This window comes from Plectropomus leopardus, chromosome 7, assembly GCF_026936395.1.
Source record: "Plectropomus leopardus strain MGB_pleo_1.0 chromosome 7, ASM2693639v1, whole genome shotgun sequence".
Taxonomy (NCBI): domain Eukaryota; kingdom Metazoa; phylum Chordata; class Actinopteri; order Perciformes; family Serranidae; genus Plectropomus; species Plectropomus leopardus.
This window is the reverse complement of record NC_142182.1, coordinates 15411814-15433742: the sequence shown is the minus strand read 5'-3', so window position 1 is coordinate 15433742 and position 21929 is coordinate 15411814. Positions and strand designations below refer to the sequence as shown.

At 43.6% G+C, this 21929-nt stretch overlaps 1 protein-coding gene across 4 annotated transcripts in view; it reads right to left on the bottom strand.

Moving 5' to 3' along the window:
• Positions 1-21929, bottom strand: part of mob2a (MOB kinase activator 2a) — a 71905-nt gene that overhangs the window by 17358 nt on the left and 32618 nt on the right. The window contains exon 1 of one of the 4 annotated variants that reach the window (XM_042495654.2): positions 18922-19307. The exons of 2 other annotated variants lie outside the window; for them this stretch is intronic. In XM_042495654.2, coding sequence (XP_042351588.1) covers positions 18922-18959 — 38 coding nt within the window. In that variant the 5' untranslated portion in view covers positions 18960-19307. Of the gene's footprint in view, positions 1-393; positions 623-18921; positions 19308-21929 lie in introns of those variants that run through there. One more of the 4 variants, XM_042495653.2, reaches the window with a different exon arrangement.

Here is a 21929-nt window from a genome sequence, read left to right as displayed (position 1 = left end):
TATACTGCCGAGAGGAGACAGCTATTATCTTTCCGGCCGAGATACAGAGGCGCAGTGAAACAGACTTATACATAAACTAATGACTTTTCCATGTGCTCTTTGGCATGGTAGTCTCACGTTTTCAGATTATAATCTATGTCAAAGTCACTGGACGTCTATAAAACTGTAATAACTGCTGAAGAAGAAATACGACATTGTAAAAAAAAACAAACACACACTCACAGTTTCTGGTTTGTATAGTGAAAGCAACATTACATGACATATTAATAGAAGTAATATATTATTCTCACGAACAGTCCATGCCTCATAAAAATATATAAAAAGGTATATTTACTAAAAGCTCCACTTCGCAAACACGACAATGTCACGTTTAAAACAAGCACGGAGTTTTACCTTAGCACTTTTCCGACTGCCTGAAGCACCATTTTGCAACTTAGTCCGTTTTTGGAGTTTCTCTGAGAGTGCATGTCCGTTTTATCTCCAGAAAAGGAGCAATAATCTCCGACCATAGTTTAAAACATGAAGGTATGGGGTCAAAATATCACCGCTCCAGATTACTCAAAAGTTGTCTGTCCGATTTACAACCAGGGTTTGATCTGTCTGAAGCTGACTTACTACACAGCAAGAAGAAAAACTTTGTCATGTCTTTGCAGAAGGCCCTCCTTCTCTGCCTCCTGTCATCCAATCAGCGGAGAGGAGAGGGCTCGAAGGGCGGGCTGTGGTGACGTCAATGTCTGCCCATGTGGACGTGGTACACGCATCTCCCCTCAGTGTAGTTACAATGTAGCAACAGGTGGTCAGCTATTAACTGGGGACTACAATTAAATAAAAAGGTGTTGCTTCATTTTATATTCCTGCTATAAAACAGGTTTACATAAACATGACTTTACAACGACAGCACAGGATATAAAAGTCAACATTATTAGTAGCTCCACAGAAAATGTTGCAATTACTGTATTGGTTTATTGGACCAAAATATATAGCATTAAATAAAAGCTAAAGCTTAAACAAAAAAAAGCTAGTTTGTGGACCTACATTTAAGATTGTTTGTCAAAACACTCTTATATATATATATATATATATATATATATATATATATATATATTATTTCTATATTTTCACAGGAGCAAAAGTCATTGTAATCTGCCAGTTTTGGCTAAAAATATATTTTAATATCCAAAATAATTTTTTTTTTTTAATGTTTGATTAGTTAACAAAAACAAACAAACAAAAGTCAATATATGAAACAAGAAGAGGAAAAAGCAAAAAAAAACAACAAAACAAAACAAAAAAACAACAACAACAGGTTTACTGCTTTGACAGAGCTTAAAAATGACTTGCAGTTAAAAGTGTGTGTGTGTGTTTATTGTCACAGTGCGTCACTTCTTTCTATGTGAGAACCGTTTAAGCACGGCGTGCATGCAGAGACTGTAGGGCGACATTCCTGTGTTGATTCTGAACTTCACCTGGAGTCGAACCATGACAGGCTGGCAGCAGTCATGTCACGTTCAAACATGTCAAAGCTAAGAAAACAACGAGATAATCAAACAAAGCCAGTTTGAGAGCAAAAGGCAGATTCTCAGAAATATCAAGAAGTTTCAGTGTGTGTCTGTGGGGTGAGGGAATTGTTCATAACTGTAATTTTAGACGTTTTATATAAAGGACTTATTCTGAAGAGTACAACGACAGTTCTAATTAAATTGTCAACAAAAAGCTGAGCCAACAACAACTAAGTACAAAATGAAGTGTAAATTAACTTTGGGAGTCGAGCGACTCATGAGAAGATTACAACAAGTGTTAAGGCACCATCATTCCCTCGCCCTTCTTCCCTCTAATTACTGCCTCTCAACAAATGTCCTCTCTTATTCTCTCCTCTGTTCCTCCCTTCACACATTCTCCTCCCTTTCTTGGTTTGTTTTACTCGCCTCTCCCTCTCATTGTCTCCCTTTCTTCTTCAACAGCTCTGTTTTTCCTCTCTGTCTCCTCAGACCAAAATTTGTGCGGCCGTGGTGGAGCAGCAGATGTGAGAAATACTGGACCGGCTGGCTGCTGCAGCATGAACACACACAAAGACGCACTAATCTATGGGATCTGTGGAGCTATGTGCACTCCTTGTATGTGGGTGGGTGCAAGAAGACGAGTGAGGACGATAAAAGAGATTGCGAGGGTGTTGTATGTGAGGACTGTGCTTAAACACGTGTATGTATGGGAGTGTGTAATTTGTGCGTGCAAAGGTGTGTGAAGTGTCTGCAGACATGCTGGTGGAGCATGTTTACTGTGGACTGTTGGACCCTCTGAGGCGCCGCTTGTTTATGTTTAAAAGCCCCCATGTGATTCACAGAAGTTATCTGGAAGAATCAAAGGTACAGAGGGTCCGACAGGCACCTCTGCGCACCGGACTGGGGTTTGGTGGGTGGAGTTGGGTGATTCAGGGGCCCAGTGAGAGGCTCCTGCTGTGGTAGCAGTGGTGAGGAGCAGGGGGTGAGGGGAGAGAGATGAGAACAGGGCACTGACTTTTTCCCCTGCAGCTAAATATAGCATCAGCCTGCCTGGCCCATAAACAATACAGAGAGCAGTGCAAAGAGAGGGAGGGGAGAGGGGTATGCCATATGTAGGCGTGTGTGTGTGTGTGGTACAGTGTGTGTGAGCGCGCACAAATAAGTGAACAACTAAATCAGCGTCTGTGTAAGCAGGCTAGTGACTGAGCTGGTTCAGGGGGTCCACATTAGGGTTAGGAACCTTTTAGAGTACTGACAAAATTACTAAGGTACTCCCAAGTACCTATTTACATTAAATCAATCATGCCAAATTTTGGTACTTGACAGCACAGTTGGGTGAGAACATTAGTTTTAGACAAGTGGTGTAATTTGTTCAATGCGCCACTAAGCCTGAAAGCCAACAACAGAGCTCTGAGGCCGGCAATGGCAGCAGCTCTGATTTGCTGCAATACTTTCTGTGCCTTGTCCGTTTTTTTTTTGTTTTTTTAGTAATAGCTGAGTATCAGAACCAGAACTGGTGCCAGTATATCGCTTCAAACTTGAACTGTACCAGAGCTTGGATACCAGGAACATGTGACCAGGTGTCAGAGTAGTTAGCTGATAATAAAAAGTCAATCGACTTTTTTTAATAGCAACTGAAATATGTCTGCAACCCTGAGTATTGGAAACTGTACTGCAAACCATTACCTAAAGTCTGGTCAGTGTTGTAATCCTCTAAACTTTCCCCTTTTTTTAATCAAAATGTTTCTGATTTTAACCAAAACTTGCCAGTTTTATTTTAGTTTATTTAAAAAAATCTCTTGTACAGCTGCAGACAACACTTTTGAGAATTTGGCCTCTCAAAGTTTTTTTTTGTAAAATGTTTCTTATTACTAAAGTATCATATCAGAAAACTAATCACGCCATCTATATTCTGGTATCATAGCAGCACCTAGAGCTGTAATCCTTAGTCAATTTATCAATTGGTCGATGAAAAGAAAATCCATCACCAACTATTTTGATAATCGATTGTTTCATTTGTCAAGCAGAAATGTCAAACATTCGCTGATTCCAGCCTCCACTGATTCCAACAGTGAGAATTTAATGATTTTCTGTGTCATTTACGATGATAAATGAGGAGTCTTTGGGTTTTGGACCGTTGGTTGGACAAAAGAAGCAATTTGAAGACGTCACCTTGGGCTCTGGGAAGATTTTGATGAGCATTTTTCACATTTTTTTTTAGCATTTTATAGACAAAACAATTCATTGATTAATCCTGAAAACAACTGGCAGATTAATCTTTTAAGGCAATAACCATTAGTTGCAGCCCTACTGGCACCAGTATCAAACATACAGACTTAAATGAATATAGTGTATAAAAAATGTAATGTGATTAACTATAGAGTAATTTTTTTCATATTGTTGTTAAAGTTGATATATGAAGTACTCATGTGCTACTTGTGACCACCCAAGAGGAAGCAGTGTGCTGCTGGAATGGAAATCCCGTGCTCAGGGAACTTTCCATTAATTTGCTCCTAACTATTGGCTCTGTGCAGTCACTGAAAATAGAAGACATCCATTCAAGATCACTGGGGCTTGTCCCGAACTTTAATGTGCTTTAACAAGCCAGGCATGACAGTTAAAAAGAGCAGGATGCTGTTAACACAAAGCTGCCTTTTCTTTGGTTAAACAGGTAATATGTAGTCACACCTGTAGTTAGTTGTGTTATGTGAGCTGCAGGCTAACAGAGCAGTCGGTGCCGTTGAGCTGCTCGACCCTCTTACACAACCAACGTCTGACGTGAATGGAAACCATCGGCCACATACCATCGTCTGGGGGACAGAGGGTTTACTCTTTCTTCTCTGCTAACGTCACACTTAAAGTTCCCTTCCACTGAGCAGACAAGACATGGCATCACTCATCTGCCACCTGCTCTCACAAAACCAGATGTTTACTGGCACTACATATACCCCAGCTGTTCTACATACTCATCTGTTTGTGGGGGAGGAATACCTTGAGGTTTAAAACTTAAAGGGTTACATAAGAACTCTAAGGAGAATTAAAGATCTTAAATTTTCAAATTAAATGACTGAACCCTTGTAGCCTTAACACGTATATCAGTAATAACAAGCTGCTTCAAAAATCCTAACCTCATCAAAAGACAACCGCCCTGGAGATACAGACAAAGGCCCAGATTTGATTAGAAAACACATCCCTCATTAAAAAGAGGGGAGGAGGAGAGATAAAGTCAGTTTATGGAAACGCTGCAACGTCACTGGTCTTGTGACTGATGGATGTGTCATGTCTCACCCTGATGAGAAAAGACTACAGCAATATCTGATCAGGCCAACAGATAACAAGAGGAAAACAAAGACTGCAGTGGAAAAAAAAGAAGCAAGTTATTCAAATCATTACAGTGCTGACGTTATAAAGCACCAGTTAGGAGGCAGAACTACTGCATACTGAAAGAAATATGTGATGCTGGTGTGTTAAACACTCAAGAACAAAACTTTGGACTGATAAATCAATGAGACACTGGACTGTTAAAGCTACTCCAACATGCACATAAAAACATTAAAAGCTTTCTGCATAAGTAGGGCATTTTTGACAAACTGTGTTTCCCTGCAGCGGTCTCTTCACTGCCAAGAGAGATGGATGGCCGGCCCAACAGGTTGGGTCTGAAAGTCGGCGGACATTCCACCTATTTGAGACTAAGAAAACACTGATTCCAGGCAAGCAGCAGATGAGTCACAACCGCAGCAGATGCGCCTTGGGGCCTGGCAACAGCTCAGTCCCTGCCCTACCAAAGCTGATCTCCAGCCAATCATCGCCAGACTCAAAATGACAGACGGGTCAGGCGGCCAACCGTGTTAAAACTAGAATGAATAAATGAAAAAGAGCAGCTCCAAGTTGCTCTGTAAGACCTTCGGTTGGCATTGCGTTGTGGGTGTGTGGGAGTGGTGTAGCATGTTTAGGTAAGGTCTTAGCCAGTGAAAACAGTGCAGACTGAAGGTCTTTAGTGCCTGGGAGTTTTCTATAGGCCCGGATAGAGGTCAGCAGGGCCAGGAGACACTCTGCACACTGAACCCAGCGACCTAACCAGCACCTCATCAATTAGACAACAGAGTGCTGTTTCTGCTGCCACGCAAAAATATTTAATTGCAGCAAAAAATAATTGCCACCCTCTCCTTTAAATAAAGTTGATGAGTTGATCCCTAAAAAGGCAAATCAGCCAAGCTAGGCCTGACTTTACCTTCTTATCATCCATATCCTGTTGTCTGAACAATATGTAGTGACTGTTGAGTGTGTCTATGCATGAAAGGACAAAACCTGGGCCAAATTATAAATCACCAAACTTGGAAAGCATGAGCGTACCTCTGTTCTCAAAAGACTTGCTGAACCTTTTGACTTTTTCTTATCATGCCTCTATAAGGTGCTCATGCCTCCTCTCTGAAGGACACTCCTGTCTTACACACTGTGCAGTCAACACCAGTGCTATTATCACAGCTGTTAGATTCCTGACGGAGTATATGTGGCATTTTAGATATGTTATTAATGTTTTTTCTTCAGTCTTTTCACTCATTTTCACCTTTAAGGCCTTGAAGTCCTATTTCTCTCTTTGCATTTGCGCCCCTTTTTCTCCCTGGCTTCATCTCTCCTTTGCTCTGCATTCCTGCAGGGGAAGGGCTGCATGCAAAGACATGCCATCGCTCTCTGCACACACAGCCTGGCTAAACAAAGGAGGGAAGAGGAGAACTGAGAAAGAAAACTACACAAATTGTGAACTAAAGGAGGTCAAGAGCAGGAGATCTAAAAAGTTTGGTTTGACTTGGCATGTCTTGTTTGAGAGTTAGATGTGTACATTTCATGAGCAAACATATTCTTTTCATGCTCCATTTAACAGCAGCAATGGCACAAAGGGGAAATAGTCGACTGCCTAATTGCCACTGCACTCATAATCCAATTACAAATCAGGTTAGATTGGATTTTGATATGCTAAACCGTTTCTGCATATTTTCTGGCACTGGAGCCATTTCAAAAAGGGAAGAGAGAGTCGCCAGGTATGTTTGAAAGACAGGAGGCCATGTTCTGACTAGTTTATGACTGAAGGAAGAGAGAGCTTTAAGCAAGATGGAAGACAGGAGATGAGAAATACCAGACGCATGTCCAGACGTTTATAAATCACCATCTCCATGGATACTGCTTAGATTAGCCACTATCATATCAGCAGGAATGGGCCAGAATGGAATATGAAGAGGAGAGAAAGGATGAAATGGGAGAGGGCAACAGATGAGGAGGAAGGAAGTGAGAAAGGGGGAGCAGTTAGTTAACTGAGAGGGATGAGGAGAGGGCACTGGAGGAGCAGGGAAGTAAAAAACAAAACAGAAAAATGAGAGTAAACGACAGTAATAACAGAAGTTAGGATGAGAGGAGAGGAGTGAAAAAGTTTGGCTCGGTGTAGGAGGTTGTCACAGCATGCCCTGGCTGCCTGCTGCACTCCTCCTCCCTACATTCCTTAACAGGGGAGAGTCTCTATCTATCCCATAATTCGCCACCTGGGCAGCCAAACACCTGTCTGTCAAGTGTAAGAGCACACACACACACACACACATACACACACACACACAGAGCTATGAGCCCCAAGGCTCAGGTGCAAGGTCAGCTAAGACATAATGGTGAAGGAACTGATGAGGTTACAGATTAACGGTCAAGGGGGAAGAGGCAGGTGAGTTGGCTGACCTCTAGAGTAACCTGTGACATGCTGCGGCATCACAGGTGTTTACAGCATGGCCAGAATGTGACTTTGTCCACAGGCCAGCGGGTTTAAGGGGAATGGTAATTAGGCTTTCTGTCCTGCTAAGGTTGCTCCATCAAAGTCATGAGATGAGTCACATGACAAAGGGGAGTGAGGCACAGAGACAGTATGGGGAAGTGGGTGCACTGCGCACTTATATAATTATTTCTACCATATGACAGAAGATCAGGGAACCAGGTCGTAAGAGGATTCAAGATAATGTGAGTGCCACTTATGTCCTCACAGTCCAAGTTCATTCCTGACTTTGGAGACAGGATTAGAGAAAAACAATCTCACCACATGGTCCATTTAGTAGTTGTTCTGTAGTTTTTGATCACATCACATGATCTTTATCAGTACTTGTCGTGGAATTGGATTTGTTCATATAACCATTTTACAGAGTACTTTAAAGACTACTCATCTAAAATGCTGGATGCTCAAACTGATGGCTGTCATGATATATGAAATATTATACTTGCATATAAGTGTAGGTGTGCATGTGTTATGCTCTTATGCATTGCTAGAGGAAACAGAAAAGGTAATTGAAGGCTGCAAGTCTTCCCAGAACTGTAATAAACCTCAAAAAAGGAAAAGAATGTGGCTTTTTCTGGGAAGATTACGATAACCTTGGCACTGAAGTAAGGACACACGCACACACACATACACTAAATCTGCTGATCACCCAACTGCAGATAAAATTCTGAACATTTCTGAACCAAACCAAAACATTACTAACAGATTACAGTGTAACACAACAGAGTGCAGAGTTTGGCTTTAGTGCCGGGGTTGAGAGAGAGGAACATTCCTTGTTTTATGTGTGGCGCACACTCATACACAGACACAGACACGGTCATCAAAAGACAATGCAGGTGTGAGCAACAACACTGCCACCTACTGGAAAAGGATGTAGGTGGGCATACTTTTAACATCAAGTAAGGGAAGGTACATTTTGAGACCTTAAGAGCAGCAACCTGGCCCTGGAGAGAAGTTGAAAATGCAATGAAAACTCTTTCTTTTTGCATTTGAATAAGATAAAAGCTGAGAGTGAACTTCATCACTACAAACAGTACCCACACTTGGAAAAGGCCTCTCACTGCAGACACTGTCTGAAACTTACACAACCTCAAAGCTAGACTGAGTTTTCCATTCCACTTTTCCATCCCAGGTTTTATAATAAGGGCGTGGATGCAGTATGTGTGTGTGTGTGTGTGTGTGTGACACTTGAGACCAAACCAGCACTATGCTGACTTTATAGACGCCAGCATCCTTTGAAGACTGTAAAACTTAATGAGTTACTTTCCACTACTGGTGCTGCTGAGTAACACAAAGAACATCAGAGAAAGCAAAGTGTGAAACTCTAAAAAATACAGGTGAGAGTTGGCGGAGAGATGATGGGGGTTTGTGACGTAAAGAAGGGGTGCTTAGGGAGCTTTGGCCAAACATATGCTTCTGTTTGCTCAGGAGCACAAGAGGTAGTCTGTGTATGAATGAGTGAGTGTGAGAGCAGCAGAGAATAAGGTGGAGGGGGCTGGATGGAGGAGAAAGACCATCATGGAATACAGGGATATATGGACGTAATGAAGAGGAGGTGCCGGGAAAAGGATTTGGGTAGCGCCCATATTTGCACAGGATGGGGCTTCAGGATTAACAGAGTGCTCTTTTCATGGTCCGAAGGAGAAAAAATAAAAATAAAAAAACAACAAAACCAGAGAGCAATGTCAGGGTAGATTTCCAAGTGTGTCTAAGGAGAAGCAAGCAGAAAAGAGTAGATCAGAGTGGAAAATATACAACACACTCACACTGAACAACAGCTCCGACAGGCCAGACGGTGAGGCAAAAATTCAGACACATCAAACGCTGCTACAAAATAGTTGAACTGCAAAGTCTACAAGGGGGTCTTGAGACGATGGGTCAGAAGCAGAGCACACAAAGACAGCACTGTGGGGGCTTTTGGTAGGTCTTAAAAGCAAATGATGCAGAGATAAAGAGGAGGGTGTGGGGTTTATGGACACAGTTTGGGTGGCTTTCTGTTTTCTGCTCCAAGTCTTGCCCGCCCTGATGCAGCTCATTAACTCCTAAGTGAGGGCATTTAGTCACAGATTTCCTACCGAGGGGAATGTGGATGGAGCCTATAGCGCTTCCCGAAACAGGCTCACACACATGGGCTTAAATGTACAGAATGTCCCTTTATCATGGACGCTTAAGTAGGTTTGTCGGGCCATCAGCGCCAATTACTCAAATTGCACTACAGTGGGAAATGAGTGACTGATTGATGTTGAGCAGACATCTCTGCTTGAGTGACCGTGTCGACATATATCACTCTCCGATTCAAACAGAGCGTGGCCAATGAAATGAGGCAGCTATGCCAGAAATGTTTGAAATCTTTATTACATAAAGACAGGTATGACACAGCATCATGCCGAGGTCAACCTGAATCCAAATCAAAGAAGTCATTACGTCAGCAGAAACGATAATGATTTAAAAACCAGCTGATAGGATCAACATGCTGCCTAAAGAGCACAAGTCAAATTGCATTAGCCCGCGCCTTAACGCACAGCAAGCTGTTTCTAGGTATATTACATAACCCGTGCACGGAGCCTGCATTCACTCAGCGCCTGAGATACAAACAATAACAAGCAGAGATGAGGGATCAAAGGAGAGGTTTAGGGGACCCCTTTCCCAGGGCAAAGGTCTCCATTTCCTGCATGAGCAGACAGCACAACTGCATCTGACTGTCAGGTATGTGAGCTAACAGCGAAGTTGGTGTTCAAGTTATTTCGCCCTGTTTGCTCTTTAACCCTGAAAACATGGAACTTCATAACCAGGTCTAAATAGAGGTGGGCAATATATTCAATTCAATTTTATTTCTAAAGCTATTTTCACAAAACTCAATTTGCCTCAGAGGGCTTTACAGCATACAACATCCCTCTGTCCTTAGAGCCTCACATCGACTAAGGAAAAAGTTTAATAGAGTATTTATTATTTGTCTATTTATTAATTTACTAATAAATAGAGTTTAATTAAAATATTTAGAAAAATAACAATATGGGGTAACCCACGAAAAAGGTGGTTCGAAGATGTTTTTTCTTCATTTCTTTTCCGGGTTAAGTTCTGGGTGAAAAAAAGAACAGATCAGATTGCAGGTGTTGAATGATAAATATATTAATATTTAGAGGATATAATCATTTTAATTTTTTTTTAGGTTTTATCCTCTGAATGCTGTTTTTGTGTGTCTGCTCCAACTTCTGTGCCAGCTAGAATATGAGCGTCGCTTCTATCAGGTGTGTACTGACAGGCATGTAAACTATGGAAATGTGTTGCTCAATAGTGTAAGAATATGCAATAAAATTTTTTTTTAAGTATTTCCTGAAATACCTTTATTTAAAAATATAATATCTTAGTTTCACATACATGACATGCCCCAAAATGATCACTCAAGACGTGCTGCCTTACCCAATTATTTGCACAGCACATTGTTATTATAGGATTTGTGGTTTTAGGTCGGGCGGTGGATGTTGTGTCTGTGGGTCAGGTCATGTGGATTAATTGGTTGCATGCACAGGCAGCAGAGCAGTTGCGGTTCCGGTTCGGGAGCAGGTTTTTAAAAATCAGAACTCTCTGTATATGCAACAGTACCTGCTGTAAACACACTTACAAACAATGAAGAAAAACAAGGAAACTAGAAGACAAACTCTTAATACATTTATAGCAGTGTTGTTTCCTTAATGACGAAAGTTAATTTATTCCCCATCTCCTGTGTTGGCCCTCCTCAACTGTCAGATTTCCTTCAAATCTCATCTCTGTGAATGACGTGGGCTTCTTAGAAAACACTTGTGTCCAAGCACCACCTCAATGACACTGTTCCCGGCAGATGTGAGTGTGCGAACATGATGTGTCCATCAGATCCCGAGCATTTCATACAGTAGCCATTATCTAGGGAGAGCATCGCTGGAGTCGTCAAAGCGGCAGAGGCTCTCCGAGACTCTGGTCGGCTTTCAAAACAGCCAACTCACATCTGCTGCTCTGCTTATCACAACAACCGCACGGTCAAACAGAGAGAACAAGGACATTTTCACAGAAGAGAACAGCCAGTGCCTCCCTGCCCACACACACACACACACACACACACACACACACACACACACACACACACACACACACACACACACACACACACACACCAATGAGAGGTGCAAAAAATAATTAGTGCTGCTTACACATTCTCTCTGAGTATCACAGTTCACAAGGTGCTTGATTAAAAACAATAATCAAATACACTAACATATATTATCTTTAATCCAATTTAAAAACACCGCTCCAGAGTGCATCCTGTTTTTAAATAGTAATGACTCAGGGGCTTGAGTACAATAAGTAAAAACAGAGGACAGCATCTTAAAAATTTAAGAAAATAGAACCTTTTTCTTTTTAATAATGATAATTTAATCCCAAATCCGAAGAAGACAAACAAAAACACCTCATCTCCTGATGACTAGACGAGATCTCGCCACCATCTGATTAACAGAGGAAACTCTGGTCCATTGTGTGAGCTTGATTAACACAGGGGATGAAGGCGCAGGAAGCGGTCACACCCGGGATTGGGCAAAGAGATGAAGACAAGCATGTGACTCAAGGAGGCCAAGAGATTAAAAAACCAAAAAAACAACCTGGTGGAAAATATGAGTGAGTTGGAGCTCCCTATAGGAAGTTGGTGTGTGTATTTAAACCTCTAACCAGCTTCGAGGTGTACACAGTTCCTATGTTAGTGTGTGTGTGTGTGTGTGGCAGGTAGCAACACAGGTGACGTCCGATCTCTCTAACAAAGATACTTGTCAGGCATGCGGACATGATTTATCCACCAGCGCTGCCCCTCATGGATATCCACCCACAACAACAATAACACTGCAACCACACAACAGTTAAAAAACAAGGAGCAGTGATAGTTAGCCCACAACAAGGCCCATCACACAGAGTGCCGACGACACACAGGGGCTGCGGGCTGAGATTAACTTTTTATAGTATTCTGGTAATTAGCTATGACAGCAGATCATGTAGAGATGTCAGTAAATATCAGTCTCAGGGGACTATTCGGGGGGAAAACACACAGTGTGTATGTCCTCGAAAGACGGCAAAGGCGGAGCTTTGTTGTTAGGTGAGACGCTGTGATGGCGTCATGTGTTTATGTGTCTGGGCCACAACAGAGGAGAGGAAGGGGCGTACTAGGGAGCAAAGGGGATGCTTAGACAAAGAGAAGAGGCAGCAAATGTTATGGAAATTCCTGGATAAAGCCATGCATGTTTTGCCCCTTGAGGGCATTGCTGAGATGACAGTGAAACCACAGCGAAGCCCTGCCCTTCGTCAGTGACTTACATGGAGGAAACATCATGTCCTGAGCATGTCCTGTGTCAGTCTGCTGAGGGGGAAAAGATGCACAAATACACAATCTTATCACACACGAGGGAAACAATACTATTATGTGTACACGGGCCGACTTTTTCCACATCCTCACCGTCACATATGCTACCAAACAAAAAGCATGCCTGTTGTCTACAGATGGCGCATCAATGAGCGAGCAAAGGAAGTGGGTGTCGGCAGCTGCTGCCGGTGTCAGAATGGGAAAATAAAAGAGATAGAAAGGAGACACAAGAGAGGTCAAATCAATAGATGTCCTTGGAGCAGCGAGAGCAGGGACTTGTGTGTGCCCCTCCAGTGCACTGACATGCTGATGTTCACATTTTCCTCCGCCCTCCACAGATGTAATACCTCCTACGGTAAAAGATGAGGCTGTGGCGGGAACAATAAAATCTGACCCTTTTTATGAGCAGATGAGATCAGCGGCTCTTAACACTATGAAGTTGAGCGTGTGTGTGTCTTCTCGCCAGGGGATTCAGGTGTAAACAAGCCTCTGATTGGCTTAGAGGAGTAACTGACTCCCACCTGAGAAGAGGAGCTTATGCAGTGACATCATCTCCCCTAGAGGGGGATGGGAGGGTTGCTAGTGCAGTGTGCACATCTGTCTGCAACACAAGACTTTAACAATGGAGTCTGCAACTGAAGGTGGTAACACATTGGAAGGGATCAGAGGAGCTCCAGTAATACAAAAGGGTATTTGAGGTTTGTCCTCGTTTGGTCGGCAGCCTCCAAGTTCTGCAAGCGAACATAATAAATGTTACGGACGTCACCTCAGAACATGCTGGAGTCAGCACTGTGCAGCTTCCCTGCTCACTCTCGAGCAGCCTCTTCACCACTGCTACACTCTGATTAAAGATAGTCTCACAACGACAGTTAAATGTGTGTGACTCACGAATCTGAACATGACGTAAGCAGGATCCAGCTGCGCTTTCAATGTGTGAAATACGACAATCTGCACATAATAAAGCTGTGTTTCTTCAGGCTGCTTGAAACTTTCCTTGTCTGTTTTTTTCTTGCCTTCCTCTTCTGTCTATCCTTGGTAACAGCGCCATGTCAGATGGTAGATAATTGAAACAAATGAGGGGGCATAGCTGCCAAAGGCACTGCAGCACAGAGGCAATTACACAGCTATGCAGGGAAGTGTGTGTGTGTGTGTGTGTGTGTTTTAGTTTGAAACAAAGAGCGAATAAGGAAGGTGTTACCTACTCACCACCACCTTCTCCGTTCAATTAGGCTGCACCACCCCTCCCTCTCCCTCTCACTTGGTATAAACACGACAAACAGGAAGTGAGGCGCCCAGCTACTTCCTGTCTCCCTTTCAAATGGGCCTCCCATTCCCAGAGGCAGCACTGTGAAACTGTGGGCTGCTGCTGCAACAACTGCTACATCCAACTTCCCTGCTACCTTTACAGCACATACAAAACTCCTCCAGGCCCGTTGTTTTGATACAGAATTCTGTCTAAACCTTTTCCGGCCACCTGACCAACCTTCAAACTGAGCCAAGCACAATGAAGCCATTCTCCACTTGCCAATTAAGCCACCGAGCAGCTGTGAGTTTTTCCATGCGTACAGGGCACCTGCTGACTCACAAAAGACAACTTTTACTCTGCTGATCAGCACTGATTAGGTGTCCTAAACATCTATTACGGCTCACTTTTCTGAATATGTTTACCTTAATTAAGTTGTTTTAGGAGCTGCAAAGACGTCCAGTGCTTTTGTATTATAGCATGTGCGGGGCTGCGTATGCGTGCATGCTGACTGTGTGGATCTAAATGTGGAGGTAAGGTTAGTGCAAGGCCATCTCTTTCTCCATCTCCTGAGCCAGCAGGACTAGACTGCTCCTGAAAACACACGTGCACACACACACACACACATACAGTCTGTGTTATGTAACTGGCCCCGTGTGTGAGGTCTGCCCTCCGCAGTGACTGGAGGGCAGGTGAAAGTAGAGAAGGACAGTCAAGACAAGACTGACAAACCTTGTATACTGTATGTCACTGACCAGCAGCTAGTGTCCCTCTATAGGAGTCGAATGTAACACATGTCATGACAGGATCAAGTAAATGAGACACCTTGGGCAGGGTTTATCTGTTCCTTATAATTACTGAATAAGTCATTCAGGGCATTTTCATGTCGGAACTATTGAATTGTACCATGCACAAGTACGAAGTGGACTCGGGCACGGATCGGCATACTGTGCCTGAGCAAAGTAGTGTTCACACTAATCAAATTAACCACACTTTGGGGTAAACTGTACTGGAATCTGGACCTGAGTCCCTGATGTGAAAGCCTCCTCAAGCTCCCAGATCTAGGGTAACTAGGGGAGGAAATCCAAAAACAAAGATCCACACCAGAGAGGTTATTAACAGATCTAAACTGTACTGACGCAAGTTCTGACGTGTGCACATCCGAGTGCAGCCATTAGCTTAATGATGAGTAATAGGGAGTGTCTATTATATCAGTGCAGCAAGTACCACTGAATCCTGCTGGTTGATTTTTGGACTGCATGCCCCATTTGTTTAGGTGCAGTTTGGGTGGTATAATGTTTGATTATAATACCAGCAAGTTGGGTTACAAGAGAAACAAAGCAGAATCAAAATTTAGCAGAACAATACTTTTCAAAGAGTTCTTTTCAAGAAATTGATTTTCAACCGACCATCAAACTTTCTTTTAAAAATGAAAGGATTTATGTTGCTGTTCAGTTAAACATCTTGCCAGAATAACAAAACAGCTTGATTATATAGTGCAACAGCCACAGGAAATGATGGCGTCCAATTCCTCCAGGCTAAGTTTTTAACTGAAAATGATTTAGCTAGCTTAAGCAGCCCAACTTTCCTCAAAGACTGGAGCATTTTAAGCTTCAATTCAGCCCCATCTGAGTGACTGTCAGGCACGCGAGGAAGGAGTCTGCTGGGCTGAAGGGAGCGAGAGTGGGGTTTGTTGGTGGAGAATAGTGTCCTTGTTGAGCTGCACGCCTCAGCTCTGTGGAGACAGCCAGGCCTGCCAAAGATAGCCTAACGAGAGACACATGGAAAACAGTATGGCCTGCTCTGCTAATAAAACACACACAGTAGGATGATACACTCAGAGCTATTGTTCCACACCACCACACATCATGAAGTTTACCAGCCGATGCACTAAGAGCAAATACACACACACACACACACACACACACACACACACACACACACACACACACACACACATACATGCACGCTTCTGTCATGTGATGGAGCCTCCAGGTCTAAATGTGCCTGCTCTCCAGCAACACATCAACAGCAATACATACGGGTACAGAAACATTAAACCTCATAACGGAGGGGAACATTGGATTTTCTCATTCATACTGCAATTGTGCATGGAGAAATGATGGCCACAGCTTTTGACGTTATTTTTTTTTGTGTGTGTGTGTGTGTGTGTGTGTGTGTGCGCGTGTTGGGTAGAAAATGGACTAATGATGAATAAGAACTTGACCCAGGATTCAACTCAAACTGTGGTTGTTGCCTCGGGACTGTTGTGTTGGAGGAGGCCCTGGAAAATTGATCCAGCAAAGTTGCTGTTGTGTGTGAGAACACATTCACATGTGACAATCTACATAGATAGAGATTACAACCTGGGTACTTTGTGTGTGCTTTCTTGTACCCCTTTTCCATCAAAATTAGTGCATGTATGCACTATTATTTAATGTTTGTTTTATTTAAGAAATGCGATAGGATGCTTTCCTATTGCCATTAGACCATGAAATTGCTCGACAACAGACGAGTATGCCTTTCTGTTGTTTTTTTTTCCCTATGTGTCACATTCAATGTCACTGATCAGCTGGAAAAACAGGTTAGTAAACAATAGAAAGCAGCATGGAGGCCAGTGAAAATGTTATGTTGGTTACTCCATTTTTATATCTCTTACTTATTTAGTCTCTCTCTCATACTCTGTGCCAACTAGATCTTTAATAATACTGAGAGTTCTGTTTGAATGGAGACAGGCGGTATTATTTGCCAGCCTGTCATTGCATCGCACTGGCAAAGGGGCTTTTAGCACGCCCACCACGATGTCATACTTCCTTCCCACCTATAACGTTTTTATAATCATCAATTAGTTACTGGAAGAATACATGTTTTTCTCAGTCTCTATAAAGAAAGACTGACACTTAAATCCCAACCAGACTGGTTAATCTGTCAACAGACAGAGATTAAAACAATGTCACAACCCTGAACACATGTTAGACAATACCATCACCACTTCTATTGCCAAAGAGACTCTTCAAGTTAACCCTGTAACAACATATGAAACAATGAGATATGACGTGTCACTTATTTGTTAGCTGTTCCTCCTGAATTAAGTGTTTATGCTAAGCTAAAATAAACTAACTGGCAGCTGACTCCCTCTTCATTCACTCATTAGTGTGGCACTGATTGATGGTATGACTTTTCATTTAAATCTCAGCAAAAAAGCATACTTTCAAAATGTCTAACATTTCCTTTAAACAGGTGCTCAAATAATGTCATTTGATGTGTTAATATGCATATGATGAGAAAAATGCTTCTAACAATCTTCATTTATTTATGATAGTATTGTAGGCTGAATTTGTTGACTAAATTTCTTAATCTGAATCCTGCTTAAATTCAACGGACATAAAACACTTTATTCCTGACTGTGCAAAAGAAACATACAAATAGGCTGCTAAATAAAGGCCAATTCCATTTTATTTTATTTCACGTCACACAATGACAGACTGTTCAATTGCTTCAATCTGAACAGGATGACCAACATTAGAGTTGACGCCGTTTGACTGAGTGCTGGCAGGCACTTTCTACTCCACACAATGCTACTGTTGAAAGCTGAGACACCGGAGCCCAGGGGACAGAGGGCTGGCCCGGCCCGAGGTCAACGAGGACCTGTTTGGATGGGTGTGCCTGCAAAAACACACATCAATCAAGCCATATAACATCACTGCTACGCCGCCTGATTGGCTGACGGAGGCGCCAGGGGAGAGGAAATGCTAAAAATAGATGTGACGGCACATTTTGACTTAATGAGCCCATGAAACTTCAACGCACTCTCCAGGTCCCACCCCTGCCCCAATCACAACTGGGGGAGAAAGGAGTATAAGTACTCCTGGCACAAGCATCTGCCTTCACAAGGCTTCTGTGTGTATCTCACTGAGAACTACCATAAATAACACATGTGCGGCCTCGCAGATACATGACAGACACACACAGATACACATAAATGGCAGGCCGTTATTCATGTTAAGAGCAGCAGTGAAGTGTAAACAAAGTTCTGATTCACAGCAAGGCCTAATCTAATCCAGCTGTGCTGTGTGTGTCTGTGCTAAAGCTACAATTTTACCCTCACCATCAAAATGCTCCTTAGAGAGGTTATTTTTAGACTTTATACAGCAGTTAAGGCAGGCTCAGGCTGGCTAACCCCACAACCACAAGAGAGGGGAACCAGATCCTTTCTGCTCTGACTGCCAGAGAGCCGAACCTAAATCATCAAGCCTTTCTCTCAAACACAACGTCCAGCTATACGAGTGCATGGGCTCTCTAGCACATGACAGTTGCTGCAGGTAGGGATCAAAACGGAAGGGTAAATTCAGGTAGTAATAACCAGAGAAAAAGAGCAAAGTCTGTTCAGTCAATGCTCTGCAAACAACAAAAACAGAAAAAAAAGAACAAGCACCTCCCTGCCCCCTTGCAAGGGAACACTGTGTCCAAACAAACAGTGCTGCACAGCCAAAGGGGCACACAGGAGGATGAGCGGAAAAGTTGGGCAAGCCTGACTGACTAGCTGACTTACGGCTGCATGCCATTTCACTTCAACTAGCCTTAACCTTCCCTCCTCGTAAACCCTGTAACCAGCAGTGTAACACACCTCCCCTTCAGCCAGCTATAGGAGGATGGCTGTGTGCCATCGCTGTCCCTCTGTCCTCAACTCCCTCCCTCCTCCTCCCCTCCCACAAGTCAAACTCCCCTTGTGTCTGACTACAGCAGAATCTCTGCCTGCTAAAGCAGCACTGTCCTCAAATGTCTCCTACAAAACCGCAGCAGCAGAGTGAATGAGAAGGAGACAAGAGGGGGGGGGGGTCAGATGGAGACATTAATCAAGGTCTGACAATGTAAGCTGAAGGATTCTTAAAAGCAAAGTATGATGTAAACAACAATAATGCTCAACAAAAGTAAAGGGGAAGGAAAGGTCAAGAGAGGAAACAAAAAGAGGAATAGTGACTTGGTTAACTACCGATAGAAGAAGCAGTCGCAGCACACCAGAACCCCCATCCAGTCGGCGGAGAAGCAGCAAGAGCCGGGGTGACGAGGCTCCAACCCACAGCGCCCTTCCTCCCTTTCACCTCCTCCGTCTCCTCGCTTGCAAACTCGGCTACAGGTGCAGCAGCTCCGGCATAGCACCTTGTGTGATCGTACAGCTACTGGAACGGCCTCTGACTTGAACGCAGGTCACGCAAGACGGACGGGTGGACGGACGCACGCAGGTAGATCAGGGAGTCAGCCAAGCAAACACGCAGAAATAAACTTTCAAAACAAAAACATGATTCACAAATCCAGACACACTTCTCTGAGCATGTTTCTCTTTCTCTCTCCCTTCCAACTACTGCAACTGCCTGACTCACTTTCACACTCTTGCACTCTCTCTCTCTCCCTCCCTCTCTCTCTCTCTCTCGCTCTCTCTCTCTCTCGCTCTCTCCCTTTCTCTCTCTCTTTCTCTCTCGTTCGCTTGCTGGCTCCCACTTGAAAGGCGGGAAGATTAGCTTGGCAAACAGAGTCCCATAAACAAACTGCTGACTGCTGGGCAGCACAGGGTGGACTGCAGGAGGGAGAGAGAGAGAGAGATGGACAGAGAGACAGAGAGGGTGGGAGACAGCAATCTCAGCCATCTGTATACATCCTAAACAAGGGCTAAACATCCTATCTCCACCCATCGCTCACACAGACGAAAACACGCGCTCCGTTTGCTCAATCTGCGTCAAATCCTGTCAAACCTCTCTGGGAAGTTAATCAGTGCAGCAAGTTGACAGCCTTCATGCTTTTCCACACAAACTGATATGTAACCAAATTCTAACAGCAGATGGCTAATTGTCAACTCTTGAGTCAACACTCAGGAGGAACTGCACACGTGAACACACATGCAGCGTGGGGTGTGCACATATATAATAACCGTGAGTCTTCATTCACACAAATGATGCAGAGGTATGGGATGGGAGGGGCTAGTGCAGAGACAAGCCCCCAGGAAGCAAGCCAATCACTGCAGAGTACTTGTGTTATGGTGTGGGCAAATAAGGTGAAGGACAAAGGATGAATCGTGGGCCTTGTTACATCTCTCTCCACTTTTCCCTGCATCATTCAACAAAAGCAACCACTTTCTCTTGCCCCCTGGTTTATGCTTCTTTACACATCAAAAGAAACACATGGACGCTTTAAAAATCGACTGCAGTGGTCAGGTGTGTGTGGTGCTGTAATCGAAGGCTGCAGTCAGACACAGGATTAGCCGACCGTGACGAAGGCAGCCGACACCGCTGAACACTGACGCTCAATGTCAAACAGGCCGACTCCGCTCTGTTCAGAGGAAACAAATCACTGCAGCTTGCCGAGGAAAAAGACAGAGAAAACAGAGGCTGAGACGACAGTCCCCTTCAGAAGATGGCAGTTGTGTAGCGACCACAGGGGGACGATTCTGTTCCTATTCTGTCACAGACTTATCAAAGGGCTCCTGAACAGTCAGATGGATTCAACAGTAGCCAGGGCTGGTGGATATTTTCACCTAACGCCGCCATACACAACTTCAGACAACACTGCAGGACAGCACTGTCCGTCCTCCCTCTGCTTCTCCTCTCTGCTCCTGTTCTTTTTGAGATAAAAGATGACAAAGACGGACTGCAGCAGCCAGCTGAAGCACTTCTACATCTCATGACGTCATCCCTCCTCCAACACCTCCTCCTCCTCCTCCTCTTCCTTCTCTCTGGAGGACTGTCACCAGGAGCTGCAGCTAACAGGCCTCCTCTTTCACTGTTTAATTACCTCATCCCTCTCACCTGCACACACACACACGAGAATGCACACCATCTCTCACACAATGGAGGGGGCAGCACACTGTTCTTTCACAGACTTCCTGAGTGAAAACAGAAAAGGGGATAGAGGGAGGAGGGGTATAAAGCGATAACATCGTTCTCACATTTTGGGCTGTGTGATGAAGTGGGTGTTTGGCACTCATTAGTTCCCTTTGTGTTTTAGTACCTAAAAGTCAGGATGTGGGTTTTGTATGTGTGTGTCAAGAACAGCGGAAGGCCAAATGCCCTGTTACAAGGCCAACGGGAAAAGGAGTGCCAGAGGGAAACTTTGAGAAGTGAAACTGCCATTGAATTAACTGTCACTTTCAACAATATGAGCGAGTTCGTGTGGGTCGCCTGGTGTGTTTGTGTGTGTAGTTCCTCAAACTTTCGGTCCTTATCATAAAATCCAGACAAACATTAAAGCAAGACGTCTGACTTGTTTGGCACATCATGGCAGACAAAGAAAGATTTTTTTCTCATAAACTTGTGACTTGGAGAGATAACACAATGAGGAAAGAGAGACCGAACCACTGGGCAGGGAAAGACCCAACTCGTGATCGGGTTTAGAAACGCCAGGATATGAATAGAGGCCGTAGCAATCATGTCAAGGGAAAGTGGGTTAGGGGAAAAGAGGCAGACACACACAGCGCACATCATTCACACTGCTACACGCAAACACATACAAAGTTGCTAGGTGATGGCATAGTATGAGGGGGGCATTTCTGTGGAGGGGAAGGAGAGAGAAAGATTAAGAGGAAGGGAGATGGGAGAGATCATTTTGCTCTTTTCCATAATGGAAGAGAGGAAACAAAAGAGGGAGCCCAACCCCTTAAAGCAAGACAGACAGGTTTCTCCCGATCCAACCTCACAGACTGGACTACACGTGGGCGCCACAATGAAATCAGGAGACCCTCGAGAGGAACTGACATGATATCAATGTCTGATTAGCCATGATCAAGTCTGAAGAAAGATTTTTTCTTGCAGCCTGTCTTCAAAACTGAAAGAAATGTGGCATAATATTTTATGTTTGCAATTATAAATAACTGCAACTTAAAGTTTCACAGTGATTTCCCAGTAGATTAGATTACTGCAACGATCTGTTTGTAGGCCTTTCAAAACAAGCTGTTCAGCAATTTAAACTCATGCAGAATGCCACTGCTAGGGTCCTGGCAAAAACTACAAA